A 15350-nucleotide genomic window follows, 5' to 3' on the forward strand; every position below is an offset into this window, starting at 1 on the left:
GACAAGGTGAGAGTAGGTGAGAAAAAGCTGCCATTACAGAAGATAAAGGAATAGATTGAAATTGGTTATTAACATATGTGAAATATGTGATCCCAGTCTGAGAATGAGCTAAGCTTCATCTGTTACATATATGTTCATTTTATATGAACATATACAGTGAAACCTGCCCAGGGTTTGTTTCCTGCCTTGCGCCCTGTGTTGGTTGGGATTGGCAGACCTCCATGACCATGTAGTTAGGATATAGTGGGTTGGAAAAAGGATGGATTAGACCAGAAAAGAACAAGGTTTCATAAGCAAGAGCCCTAACACTATATATACCCACCCTCAAAAAGAGGAACAAAATAAGTCAGATAGGTCAGATCTCACTTCAGGTTTAAAAGGACAAGCTGATGAAAAGTGAATTACTAGAATAAGCCATTCATGAATAAGAACAGAATACCAAGAATTAATGGAATGCTACTACCTGTATAACAGCTAACCAATGAGAAGAATGATGTGAGAACTAAATAAACAACCATCCTCCAGACTAACTGAGGAACTACTAGTCACCAAGTGTCAAAACACAGTGAAATAGAAGCTGTTGTTACAACTGGAGGCTGACTCACTACAAAGGACACTTCACCAGCAATATGACCCGTAGGAAGCACGGGAAGCACATTTAGCGCCCAGAGTGAAATGTGATAAGAGACCAACCTATACGCTTGACTACTTACAGGCACAACTTTTAATATGAGGGGAATGATTGTTAATAAACAAAGCACCCTTACCTAGGCTAAGGAAAAAAACAGATAAAATAGGGTGCTGGCAGATACACTAACTATAAAATGTATTCCCTCTTACTGAAAAACATTTAATCACTCTTTATTTAATTTGGCTTTTTTGACACTGATCAACAAAAAAAAGACTCTCTAATGCCAGTGTGAGAAGAAGGTCTCTGAAAAGTGGATGAAAATAATTATTTGCATATGTATTCATTCCTTTCAATTCAGCATATCAATGAGTGATCAAGCAAAAAGAAGACTAGTGAGGGAGACCGACAGGAGTCCTATGAGATCTCTGAAGAACCAATAAGCTACAGTGGCTTAGATGGCAGAGACTGTGCAAACAACAACTGTCACCGAGGTAGTATACCAGTCACACCATTATGGAGGAAAAAAAAAACACACAGAAGGCACATGGGAGATTCAGAAGTCTTCTGGAAGATGGTTGTATGGTCTAATGAGGCCAAAATTAAACTATTTGGCCATCAGACTAAACACCATATCTGGTGTAAGCCCAACACTGCACATCCACAAAAACACTCTGTAAACCATGATGGTGGCAGTGGGCCATGGAAGGCTTTTGAGAGTACTGAAGATGACAAGATGAATGCAGCAAAATAACCAGGGAAATCCTGGAGGAAACCCTGATGTAGGCTACAAGAAACCTAGGATTTGTTTACCAGCAAGACAAGAATACAGCTAAAACTACCCAGGAATGGCTTAAAAACAACATTAATGTCCTGGAGTGACTGAGACAGAGTTTAGATCCAACTGAGAATTTGTAACTGGACTTAAAAAAAAGTCTATTTGCTTATGATTCCTGTGCAACCTGATGGAGTTTTGAGAAGTTTTGCAAAGTGAAAAAAGAACGGGAAAATGGCAGTGTTTATGAAAACCTGTGCACACTGACTCAAGGTTGCAAAGGCAGTCAAAGGGAGGGCAGAGTGGTGGCTCTGAGGCTAGAGATAAGCACTGGCAATTGGAAGGTTGCCGGTTTGAATCCCGTAAATGCCAAAAAGGGACTCTGCTCTGTTGGGCCCTTGAGCAAGGCCCTTAACCTGCAATTACTCAGTGCTTTGAGTAGTGAGAAAAGCGCTATATAAATGCAAAAAATTATTATTAAAGGTGCATCTACTAAATATTTTTCATTTGTAATTCATTTTGCAGAGATCTGTATTCACTTTGTTTTTAAGGACTCTTTTTCTCTTGATCAGTGCCAAACAACACCAAATCCATTTTGATTCAATGTTATACAGCATAATATTAAAATGTGAAAACTTCTAAGGGGGTGAATAGCAGGGTACCAGTACAGTACTACTCACAATTCCCACTACCGTCATAACTGAAACCAATGACTAAATACAGCATATACTATCTCATGTGTGATCCTAGAAATGCTTGACTACAAGAGCAAGAAAAGGGAGCGGCCGACAGTGTCCATTCTGGAGGCTAAGACTGCAAACTAAGATACAGATGACACACAGGGGTTCAGTAAGTTTGCCCAACTGTAGAATAGTGTAATGATCAACACTCTAGTTACTAAAGTTAATAAATGGCCATCTTCTCCAAAGAGCTATCTATGATGCAATATAATAATAACAACACCACATCAAGAGCCGATCCCCCACAAGATGAAGCCCAAGAGTACTGGAAGAACATACAGGATGAAGAATCAGCACGTAACAGCAATGTGCAGAGGCAAATAGATCTCAAAACAGACCCTTGTGAAATCCTAAAACAGCATCTACTCAGCATTACCATAACAGACACTCAAGAATGGGTACCGACATAAAGAGCTGGACAGTACCAGTCCTTGAAATGACAGGCCTACTGTTTAAAGAAAACAGCAAATACATTATTGTTTATACAGTAAAACTGCTAGTATTAAATTAACACTTTTGTGTTTATATGGTCCTGCTCTATAAATATAATTAGTGCTCATTTTACTCATTTTTGTCATGGTAGGGTTACTAAGGTGACCCTGTTTTCCCTTTTAGATTCTTTATTACGTAGACCATAACAGAATGCCCAAAATCCCACACTCTTACTGCACTGTTAGGGTTGACTTCTACTGTAGTTCAGTACTTCTCCCTTTCTTTTACATTTGCAACCACAGGCAAGCAGACAGAGTACCACAACAGGCAGGAGAAAAAGGTACAAATTTATTCATAAATTAACTTAAGGCTTTCAATACTGCCCAAACAACAACAACAATTAATTTCTTGTATAGGCCAAAATCATTAAATGAATGCCTCAATGGGTTTTAACAGCCCCTGTTTTTGACAGCCCCCCCCAAACCTTGACTCCCTAAGAAGACAAGAAGGCAATTCAGAGAGAGACCCCCTTCCTTGTAGGTTGGGTGTGCATTGGGTGTCAAAAAATGGAGTAAATATAATACACAAAACAGAACACGAGTAATCCTTTTCACGGAGCTAGACGGCCAATCTATCATTGCCACGTCAGAAATACAATACAATGTATAAACAGATTGACAATGCGTGTTAGCAAAATAATACAACTTGGATAACAGTCTACCAGGTGTTTCTCTGTCTATTTTGGGCTCTGGCCCAACGTGGTTCGGCATGGCCCTTGGATGGAATGGCAGAAACAGGAAGCACGGCCTATCTGCATAGGGTAGCCAAAAGCAAGTGCTCAGTTGATGTCACCAGGAAGCTCCCCGCTTACAGTGTTCAGAAGCAGTCTCTGCACGATTGAGACAATTGGTTCTCTTATTAGCTCACACTGTAAGGAGACGCTTCTAAACCAGACAATGCAAGTTCAAAAACTGATCACTGGCGATCCTCTACAGTGCAAATCTTTAAACTGAGATGTTTCTTGGTATGAATTCACAGCAATACAACTTGTACCAGCACAGATGAACCGATTACTAACTAAAAGCTTCCACTCTGACTTGTTAGTACATGACAGGAAAATCCTAATTATGAAAGACCTCCACAATGGAACTGTACCATCTACAGTAATTATCGACAAATCACATGCTGATCACAATGTCTAGAGTCATAGCCATCAAGGCGCTGTGGTCTATGGCCGGCTTGTCATCACGGTCAATACCCCCAGGCCGCCAGATGGAGCTCTCCCTGCAGCATGGAGGTGCCCCAGATGCCAGCAGGGAATCATGGACTATGGAGTTTTCCCTTACAAACCTGCTGGATACCCCAGGGGCCAACAGAGGACACTGCAGGGATGCATAGAGAGTCATATGTGCCCTATAACCCGGAAGTGCATCATAGGCAGAGCGACAGCAGAAGTGACTTACTTCTGGGATGAAGAAAAGGACCTTTTATCTGACCCGGAAGTGATAAGGATCACATGGACTGGGGATTGGAACACTTCCAGGTCAGGGACTATAAAAAGGCTGTGACAACTCCCAGACGGCGAGCTGAGCTGGGTGGAAGGGTGGCAACGCGTCTGGGAGTTGGAGGATTGGTTTATTGTATTTGTGATTAGTGATTATTGATTTGTTTATGAGTATTGGGGAGAAGAGGGTGCTTTGTGCACTTTATTGTCCTAATAAATCAAGTATTTGGACTTTTACCTGGTGTCTGATGAGTGGTCTGAGGGTTCAAGAGGACGGCAAAGCCTCAATCTGTCACAGCGCATAGTTGTATGTGTCAATACATGAGCACAGCGTTCAAAGCATCAGTTCCTGACAGACAGAACAGTCACCTACTGTGCTACTGTAGACTCATAAAGACCAATGTAAGCACAGTCAGGACTAAATACAAGACACACACATTTGTTCTTGAATGTCTGTAACTATACAATGAACATAAAAATCAGAGATTAAAGCTGAAAAATGTATTCTAGAATTACGAAGTAAAGCAAGTAGCAACTTTTCAACATAAAAAGGAAAATTAAGCTCAGATTCCAAAATCAAGCATACCCTAAGCTCAAAGATCACACAATTGCTATTTCTCTTTTATTTTTTTCCAAAAATGATATCAGAATCTTCACTAGCTGAAGTAAAGGTCCAACATGGAGGCTTTCCATTCCACATGCCTTTGTTCAAAATGATGCCCATGAGTCACACACAGATATAGCAATGAATCATTTGAGCAAATAATATTTCAAATAATGAGACAAGAATTTGGATTCATAATTTTGCAGATGGGTTATTTTTCACATGACACAGATGCTTTACATGTTTAATACACATGCGGAAGGCTATTTTTTCACAATATACTATTGGAATATCTAAATTTTGATTCAGTGTCGACAACTTCTACAGAAACTGGCAAAAAATAAAAATACATTAGTGTAAATAACTGTAGAACATAAGGGATATGTTTTAGCTAATTGCAGTATTTATAGGAAACAGCCATACCTCCACCCTTCTTCCAGTAGACTTTCACTTGCAACAGGCCATCTTGGTAGAAAGGTGCCCCAATTTCAAGAGGATTTGTCAGTCTTTTGCCTGGATTAGAACTTAAAGCATGCTCACTTTTCCTCATTTTTGGCAATCCAAGAGAATGATCTTCTAAAAAGTAAGAAACAAAAAATATGTTCAATTTATCTTAATAAAATGAAACCATATTACTTTCAGGTCAACATGGAAACAGCAACATTTTGTGTACTTAACTGTTCCTTTAGGGTGCGATAGCTCCCTAGTTGGAATAAGTTCTTTTGTAATTGTAGCATTTTAAGTAACCGAAAACTTTACTAATATAAAGGCGATACCTCTCCCATAGTGATACGGCGGTAAAAATCACATAAGAGAAAATAACTTTATAATATCTTTACTGACGATTTATGCGGCATTACACATGAAGGAAGCCATAGCAAGACAATTACCCAGGTGGGAACTCAGTGTATACAGTCTGCCATTTTTCATCACTGCGCTGGAAGGCTTTTCAGGACGGATGACGATATCACCCATCCGTCCATCAGCTTCAAAGTATTTGGCTGCTGTCCTAGCCTTTTATACTGATTCCTCCACATGCAGGCCCCCACGTCGGCAAATAGTCCTTTTCCAAACAAGGAATAAAGATCTTGTGCTGACTTTTAACAGAAGACAAAATGGCATACACCTATCTTTAGGCTGACTATACATTCCTCCAGCTGTCTTTGTCTATCTTGTCCTATGCTTGGCCCAGCAATTCGAAATGCTGAGAGCCCCTGTGTTCGAACTTTGGCCTGGCCTGTACATGTGAGTGGATTTATAAAATAATTTTTGTACAGAGCACAGTGACATTAAACTTATATTCTGATTAAATTAACCCCAAGTATCATTTTGTGCAGCATAAGGAGAGTATGACACATAAGAAGTAAAACAGTTAGATCTGATTATAGAATGGGAGGTGTGAAACTTGAAAGTACTGCTTATGAGAAGGACTTGTAGTGGACTCATCACTATCTACATCTAGACAGTGTACAGAAGCCATTAAGAAGGCTAACAGAATGTCAGGTTATATAGTTCCTTGATGTGTGGCGTACAAGTCCAAGGAGGTTATTCCGAAGCTTTATAACACACTGGTGAGGCCTCATCTGGAGTACTGTTTGCAATTTTGGTTTCCTGGCTACAAAAATGACATAGCAGCCTAGAAAGGTCCAGAGAAGAGCGACTAGGCTGATTCCAGGGCTACAGGGGATGAGTTATGAATAAAGATTAAAAGTTTAAAAAAAGATTAATTTTAGTTTAAGCAACCAGAGATTATGAGGTGACATGGTTGAAGGGTTTCAAAGGGAAGAGAATTAGCAGAGTGGACCGAGACAGCTAGTTTAAAATTAAACAATAACACGGGGGCACCATTGGAAACTTGTTAGGGGTAAATTGTACACAAACATTAGGAAGTTTTTCTTCACAAAGAGAAATATTGAAACATGGAATAAGTCAAGTAGTGTGGTAGGCAGTAGGGCTTTATTCTAGGGACATTCAAAACTTGATGTTATTCTAGAGGAGTTAGGTGAAAATAGAATCAGTTAGCTTTGTTGGGCTTAATGGCCTGTTCTCATCTCATTTTGTTCTAATGCTCTAATGTGACAGTGAATTTCTGATATTCTCTGGCTAATGGGCCAGTTCTTGCCTTGTGCCCAAAGCGTGCTGTAGTTAGACACCAGCTTTCCTATGACCCTCCCCAGGAAAAGTGGGTTTGAAAATAGATGGGTGGATGCGTAGCTTTCTGATCAGTCAGATGTACTATTATGTATATTTTCTGTTTTACTGTACTTGTATCATAATATCCCTGTAAATGTACACATTGGATAAAGCAATATTAATTGTATCATTATCCTATGAAAATTGTAGTGATAATTAATCTGTGTATCACTACTCATTGATGAGTGTGAAGCAATTTAAAAAGGAACAATTTTAAGCTGAAATATTGATTTTAATAAGTTGCCTTGAGTAAAGTAATACAGCATAAAAATAAAGAAGACTATTTAACTGTGCAGCATTTACATATTATGCATACATACAATAACTATATAAAATGAAAGGAAGTCAAGTAATCTACTGCATAAAAATGAATTCTAGCCAGATTACAACAGGAGAGAACAAAACAAAAACTCTGGTTAAAAGTGTTCCTGGAGATAATGAACCGCTGGGGATTTATCACCAGACACAATGAGTTACCTTTCCGGTTGATTAGCGCAAATGGACCCTCTTTCCCTTTCCGAGTTTGTGATAATATAACACACTACAAGCTGAAGTTCATAAATATAGTGCATAATTAATGATGGTCTGATGCTTTGTCTATGGTCATCTCTGACATCCAGATATTGTAGTTCTGTTAAAGTAGCAGTAGAACTAAGTGAGGTAAGTAAAACAAACTCACATCACTACCACCAGTTATGCTAATGCTACTGTTATAATGGCAGTTTTTATTAAAAACAGGTTTAGAAAGGCACCAGAACTTTCTTTCCAGCTGAATCTGATTTTTCTTTTTCTTTTCTGGAGCCTCCAGTTGCTACGGCACACATTGCATTCTCTTCTACTGCTTTCCATTAGTAATATTGCTGTAAACGGCTCTGTATAAGACACTATATAAAAGGTATTAAAAGATGATTGGCATACTTTATGGAAAGTATCAGTCTGCAGGTCTTACTTGTATTATTTGCTCTCATTGTGTTGAACTGGAGAGAGACTTTGGCACTTTTCAGTCGCACTTGTCCCCAGTATGTTACTGCTTGCAGTTCCACCATATAGCTGTTGTTGGGCTGGAGACCCTCCAGATCCACATAGTTTTGGGACTGTAATGGGATAAAATAAGAAAAAGAAAAAAAGTTACAGTGTGATGCAGATTCATAATGAATATATCTTATTAGACACAGGCATGTGGTCTGTCAGTGTCACCCAACTGTTATTCTGTGGAATGCTCCTTTGGCACTTCTAGAATATTCTGACAAATGGGTGGAAAGAGAGAAAAATGGAGATATAATGCCACAGCATCTGTTTGCCTTCCTCTGTTGGCCAAGCTGCCACGTTAGGGCCTGTTTACTTTTTATGGATCTTGGCAAAAAATTTTAAATTATGCATAATCAGAAAATGATTAAATTGTGCCATCAAACTTGCTTGGTGATAAGCCATTACAAATCCACATGTGTTTTAAACCAGGAAAATGTAATAAAGTCACATATAGGATATTTATACTAAGTGGCTATTACATTGGGTCCACCTTCTGGATAACCTGTAGCTTGAAGACACTCGAAACGTTTACTTTTGGTTTGACCAAAGGATACAATGGCCAACACATGCAATGTAAAGTATTTTGACCACCATGGTTTGATTGTTGGTGTAAGATGTGGAGGTTCCAGCATCACAGAAACAAATATCCTCCAGGGATTTTCACATACTGTGTCTCTAGAGTATACAAAGCATTGTAAGATACACAAAAGACAACCAGTGAATGGGAGTTTGGTGTTCGAAAACATCTTCTACAAGCTATAGCTGTCCTCTGTTGGCAATCACATTGCAAAAATGTTTTGTAAAAGAAAAGACACAACAATGCCAGAAGTCAGAGGAGAAAAGTCCAGGAATGGATCATTCACAAGGAAGAAGGCTTAGATAAGATCAGGAACATAGAACAGGTCAGGTCACCAAGGACAAGTCAGTGTATCAGTCGTCAAAGCAGAACAGGATTCAAAGTCAAAAAAGCACAGTCTTGACGTTAACTTCGATCGAGCAATGCTAACTAACACTAAAGCAAAAGTTTCTTTTCAGATCAAAATTAGGACATAAAACCTTGCACAAGCACAACCTTGTCATCTTATGTAGGTGAGCCATGATGACATATGATTTCACATGACTCATGTGTCATGTGACCCAAACAGGCAGCGGTAAACAATGGTCAAAAAAAAAAAAAAACTGAAAATGTTACAGTCCAGGAAGCCAAATGTAGTGTGTCGGGGTGATGCCACTGAACACAATGATAAAGAAATATTAATAACATTTTAACAGCTTACAACACAAAAATGAGAAATATAGACACACACACCAATTTTTGCAACAGTGGCCTGATCTAAAAAATCACAACTTTTGCAACAAAATGCTGATGAGGAGTCAGAGTTGGGTAGAAACAGCATGACTCCCTGGTTTTGTCCTTCCTTGTGACAATGTTCTCAAAGAACTCATGTTTTGTTTGGAGGTCCTTCCCAGGGCTGTACCAACTAATGTGGCCAGTGAGTGTATAAAAATAATAAAACAGTAGCATTTCCACACATAATATATTTTAAATAAGGCTTTATATGTAAATATTCAGTGCACAGACCTAGAGCACTAGCCCATTCAGACTCTTTTTAAAATAAAATTTGGAAAACAAATTGTAATGTTTTTGTTTCCTTGTAGTTTAAAAATGCCTCAAATGATAGCTCTAGAAGTTTGCAAACTCATAAATCTGTTAAAGCTTTAAGATTCAGGAACAATGATACAAACAGGGCTGCATGATGCACACTGTCTGCCATTCAGTTCATTTCAATTTATTGTAATAGAGCATTCTTTTGGGTGTGCAAGTTTAGAACACTGCAAATTTACAAATTAAACAAAGCATTAATAATCTCTAAAACATCATGCTGCGAGTTCAACTTTAATAATAATATGTATAAAGCTATGAAACATGTTTTAATGTTTCTAGAGGTAACACAGTCTAAGCACCCTAATTAGTACTAAAGATGAAAACACAAATGATCTGTGTACACAAACACACTCTTACTTAAGAAAAGTCAGCAATATCTACTCAAGCTGTTGCTGCTTTTTCTTTCAAAAGTAATCACCCTACCCCTGCAGTTGTCTTTCTCCTTTTTTTCTTGGCTGGCACCATGGATTTCCCACTGACAGTCCAGCTCCAGAAGACTTTATAATGGTGCACAGGAATATCTGGCTCTTCTGGCAGATCCCAGGTGATTCTTGCTGTCAGAGAGCCATCTGCAGTGGTGCTTATGTTGCTGATCCTCAAACTGGAAGGTGTAGGGGGAGCAGAGGGATCTGCATACAAAGAAGAGAAAGAAGGGTGGGAAATGAAATAATAGCAATTGTTAGAGACAACTTTACCAATTCCTCGGGCCTTGGGGGTGGATGAGATGCGCCCGGAGTTCCTCAAGGCTCTGGATGTTATAGGACTGTCCTGGTTGACATGCCTCTGAAACACTGCAATGCATGGACATCAGGTACAGTGCCTCTGGATTGGCAGACCAGGGTGGTGGTCCCCCTCTTTAAGATGGGGGACCGGAGGGTGTGTTCCAACTACAGAGCGATCACACTTCTCAGCCTCCCTGGAAAAGTCTATTCGGGGGTCCTGGAGAGGAGGGTCCGTCGGATGGTCGAACCTCGGATTCGGGGGGAACAGTGTGGTTTTCGCCTGGATAATGGATGGATGGATGGAATATAATCCTAAGCATAACAGTGCAATGATTTTGTGCAATGATTTTATGCCGCATTTTTTGTCACCCTTTAAATTGGGATTATTTTAAAACCTGCATAATATATGTTTGGTATCATTCTTTTCAGATTTTATCAAACTTTAATGTGATGTTGTTATATTTTCAGATTCTTATTTTGTTTTTAAATTATAAACTAAAATATGAAGAAAGTCATGGTTTTTAATATCAAGAAAGTTGTGGTGTTTATTTTTGATTGAGTAAACTTTCTTTCACAGGAACAAACTATTAAAAAAAATGATCTATTCATAACATCAATGTTTGTATTTTGGTGATTTAGTTAGCTGAAGGTCGAGTTATGATGACCCATTGCATACCACTTTAGTTTTCACTAAGTGATTTTTCCTGTTATTTAAATGAGTCATTTTTTTTAAAAAAGTGTTTTTATCTATAAGAATGCCAGTTAAAATGAATGGATCATTTATTTAGTCTCTTATAAATACTCATTGAGCATAGTGGACCTCAGTTTAATGGGAATACTCCAATCGGTAAAAGAGTCAATATTTTATTCTCATTTCATGATTTTTACTAAAGTAAATTTTTACTTTACTAAATAATACTTAATTTTTCTTTAACATATGTGTAGAATTTCGTGATTTTTGACTCCAATAAATAATAATTTTTCTTTTGTACATTTACAGATTTTACTAATATGCTTGTCGTAACTGGGGGTTGGGTGCCAAAGGTGCCAGGGGGTTTGGCCCCCATGGTATAATATAATATAATATAATATAATATAATATAATATAATATAATATAATATAATAATACTGTATAATCATTGGCATTCGATATTACCACGATAGACTCCTGTCCCCATAACTATAATCTGGAGAAAGCAGGGTAAAAAGTATAAGGATGAATAATATAATATAATATAATATAATATAATATAATATAATATAATATAATATAATATAATATAATATTCTGCCTCCCTAATCCTGATCATGACTGTAAGTGGCGGCAATCTGTCCTGATGGCAACAGTCAGAATGCAGAAATCAGCGCTGGACAGGACAGATGTCTAGTACACAGATGGCTAATGCACATACCCATGACTAAATATTGGCAAATGAAGACAAGCACATCTTTTTTGGATGTGAAAATAAGCAGACTTCACACAGGCTACAAACAAATACAAGATTTGTACCTATGACATGACACTGGATTGCTGTTTTACCGCTTTGTATTGCATTATATTACACTAGAGGAACACAAGGATCTTCGGTTCTTAAATAAATGTATAGAGCAAGCAGTACGCAGGATCCCAGGTTACTCTGCCGACAGTGGGACTTTGTCTTGCTTTCAGAGTGTGTATTTTATACGTGTGATAAACATGATCAGTCGGCCTGTGCAACACAATTCACTGTGAGCAGCTGTTGCCATGTTTCTTTCCCTGACAGCTATGTCACACGAACGCATATCTGGTAGGTGGTGCAAGCACTTCTCACGAATCACAGCACCAGCAATCTCTCCGCTAAAGTTATTGTAATGTTTTTCACCGCCATCTGACAGACAAGAACATGATGTCAAAAGTGTGATTTCTTCCTTCCTATGGAGAAGAGTGCAACTTTGAGGTAATAAATGAGTAAAGGGAAAATAAGTAATCTTAGGGCTCTTATTGGTGCAAGTAATTTAAAGTAAGTAGCTGAGCCCATGAACTGGCTTGAGGAGGACTATGAGATGTCAGATGAACAGTTATTTATCTGTAATAAAAACAATGATCAAAACGGATTTGAAACAAGCCTATTCATTTTGCTAATTTCCACCTGAAACCCATTTTAGGTGGTTAAGAACACAGCTGATTGTTCCTCAATCAGGAAACTGAAGATTGTAACCTCAGAATGACAAATGAGCATCCCTTTCTTTTCTTTCAAGCTTAGAAAAAGATGATAAGGTTACAGGTAAAGTTAAAATGATATTTTAGTGTTATGTAAATGGCCCCAGACAGCTGATTTATTAGATGTACACATTCCTTCATTGGGTGGCTCTCATTTGTTTCCAAAAAATAATAACAATCTAATGAAGAACTCTTTGTCCATCTGATAAAGGTTATGAAAGTGCCATGGCTTTAGGCAGATGGATAATTTTCATTTTTTTTTCTACCTTCAACTACAAAAACAATATATTGTGTCAAAGAAGTATTTTTTATGGGAAGTTTTGGAAGCTTCATTTTGAATGGATGGCCTTTTGCTACAGTATATCATCTTCAGTTGTTAGTAGATAAAAAATAATTTTTAGTTGTTTTGTTTAAAATTTTAGTGCTATACACATATTACAAACCAGTAAAGCAAAGAATGTTGCAAATGTTATAAAATGGCATCTCAAACTTATAGACAGATAGATTTAGAAATTAAGCTTTGTTGTTTACTCAAGAGTATAAAAAGGAAGGCACTGTAATTTTTACATTTTTGTTTTAAAAAAATCATTATTTAAGTCAAAACACAAAACTTTTTAGTTATGTGGGGCTAATAGAAAGACTGCTGCACAAAATGATGATTTGACTGGTTTCTTATGTCCAGCTCTACCCTTAGTGGGCAGAGTAGAGCTAAATATATTTACCCTGTTCATTCCTCAATTTTCTGAACCTGATTTTTTATTATTTACTTGCAACAGGCATATCATCCTAGCAGCACAAGGAACAAAGCAGGAACAAGCTCTAGAAGGAATGCCACTCCATCAAGGACCACACTTACACAATTAAAACCACTCCTACCATGTCAGTTCAGACATACCTAGGAACCACATATGCACATCTTTGAGACATTCAAGGAAACTGACATAGCTGGAGAAAATGAAGTGATATTCTTCATGTAAACGTTACCTTCACAAGTAATACATAAGTGCAAACACCCCTTAATGCATGTGCTAAACATACAGAGAACCCTTTCACTTTCTATACACTTTACTGTGTTGTAGATTTAATTTTAGATTGAGAAATTGGCTGTTTTTGGTCATCAATCTACACTCAATATCCTATAATGATAAAGTGAAAATATGTTTTCAGAAAGGTTTGCAACATTATTAAAAATCAAAAACTCATAAATTTGTGTTCAACACCAGCCATAGTATTTGGAGTTCTACTCAAAGGGTTTAACTTTTGTCTCATCAGATCATAGAATCTTTTCCCTCACGCTCTCAGAGTCCTTTAAAAACTGTCAAATGTTTATTTTCTCAAGAGTGGCTTCTGTTGAGCTACAAACACCGGATTAACAGAGTGCTGCTGAGATAGTTGTCCTTTCAACAAGTTCTACCTTCACAGAAGATGACTTCTAAAGGTCTGTTAGAGTGACCATTCAGTTTTTGATTAACTTCCTGACTAAGGGCTCTCTTTGCCCAGTTACCCAGTTTGGCCAGAGGGACAACTCTAGGAAGAATCCCGGTGACTTGAAACTTTTTCCATTTCATAATTTTTGAGGCCACTGTATTCCTGTGAACATTCAAAACTTCAGAAACGTTTTTATACCCTCACACTGATCTATGCTTACCTGTGCCATTCAGGATTGAGTTTAAAATTCTGCTTATGGTTTATAAAGCCTTAAATAATCTCGCCCCATCTTATATATCGCAATGTCTGACACCTTATATTCCAAATCGTAACCTTAGATCCTCAAATGAGTGTCTCCTTAGAATTCCAAGAACAAAACTTAAAAGAAGTGGTGAGGCGGCCTTCTGCTGCTATGCACCTAAAATCTGGAATAGCCTGCCAATAGGAATTCTCCAGGCTGATACAGTAGAGCACTTTAAAACACTGCTGAAAACACATTACTTTAACATGGCCTTTTCATAACTTCATTTTAACTTAATACTGATACTCTGTATGTTCAATTCTTCATAATAACTATTCATGGTGGCTCTAAAATCTGTACTGACCCCTACTCTCTTTCTGTTTCTTTTTCCGGTTTCTTTGTGGTGGTGGCCTGCGCCACCTCCACCTACTCAAAGCTTCATGATGCTCCAACAATGATGGATGGATTAAAAGGCAGAACTTTACGTGACCATCTTCATCAAGCCCTTCAGTGAGAACCCTAAATCCAAAGTGGACTGTTTCATTTATGTTAGGTAGAATGCCCCGAGGGGACTGGGCGGTCTCATGGTCTGGAATCCCTACAGATTTTATTTTTTCTCCAGCCATCTGGAGTTTTTTTGTTTTTTCTGTCCCCCCTGGCCATTGTACCTTACTATTATTCGATGTTAATTAATGTTGATTTATTTTGTTTTCTTATTGTGTCTTTTATTTTTCTATTCTTTATTATGTAAAGCACTTTGAGCTACTGTTTGTATGAAAATGTGCTATATAAATAAATGTTGTTGTTGTTATGCCTTATCACAGTTTGATCACAGTGGTCTGCACAGAGTTCATTAGACTTAATAAACTGGATTTTTTCTTGACATACTTTGTGAAATGTGGGACCATATATACACAGGTGTGTGCCTTCCTAAATGATGTCCAATCAATTCAGTTTGCCACAGGAGAATTCCATTCAAGTTCTAGACACATCTCAAGTAGAACTAAACCAAAGAGGATACACAGACAGAAAAGAACCTGAATATTTATAGAATGAGAGATTTCCATTTTTGCTACTTTAATAAATTTGCAAATTGCCATTATAGGTTACTGAGTGTAGAATGACAAGCAAAAACTGCATTATGTATCCAAAATCATGTGCAGAAAACAAAGGAGTTAGAATACTTT

At 37.8% G+C, this 15350-nt stretch overlaps 1 protein-coding gene across 2 annotated transcripts in view; it reads right to left on the minus strand.

The window, feature by feature from the left end:
* Positions 1–15350, minus strand: part of LOC120522859 (anosmin-1) — a 252033-nt gene that overhangs the window by 25116 nt on the left and 211567 nt on the right. For both annotated transcript variants that reach the window (XM_039743581.1, XM_039743582.1), the window contains exons 7-9: positions 9995–10200; positions 7826–7970; positions 5107–5259 (exon numbers count right to left, since the gene is read on the minus strand). In XM_039743581.1, coding sequence (XP_039599515.1) covers positions 5107–5259; positions 7826–7970; positions 9995–10200 — 504 coding nt within the window. The remainder of the gene's footprint in view (positions 1–5106; positions 5260–7825; positions 7971–9994; positions 10201–15350) is intronic.

This window comes from Polypterus senegalus, chromosome 2, assembly GCF_016835505.1.
Source record: "Polypterus senegalus isolate Bchr_013 chromosome 2, ASM1683550v1, whole genome shotgun sequence".
NCBI classification, from domain to species: Eukaryota; Metazoa; Chordata; class Cladistia; order Polypteriformes; family Polypteridae; genus Polypterus; species Polypterus senegalus.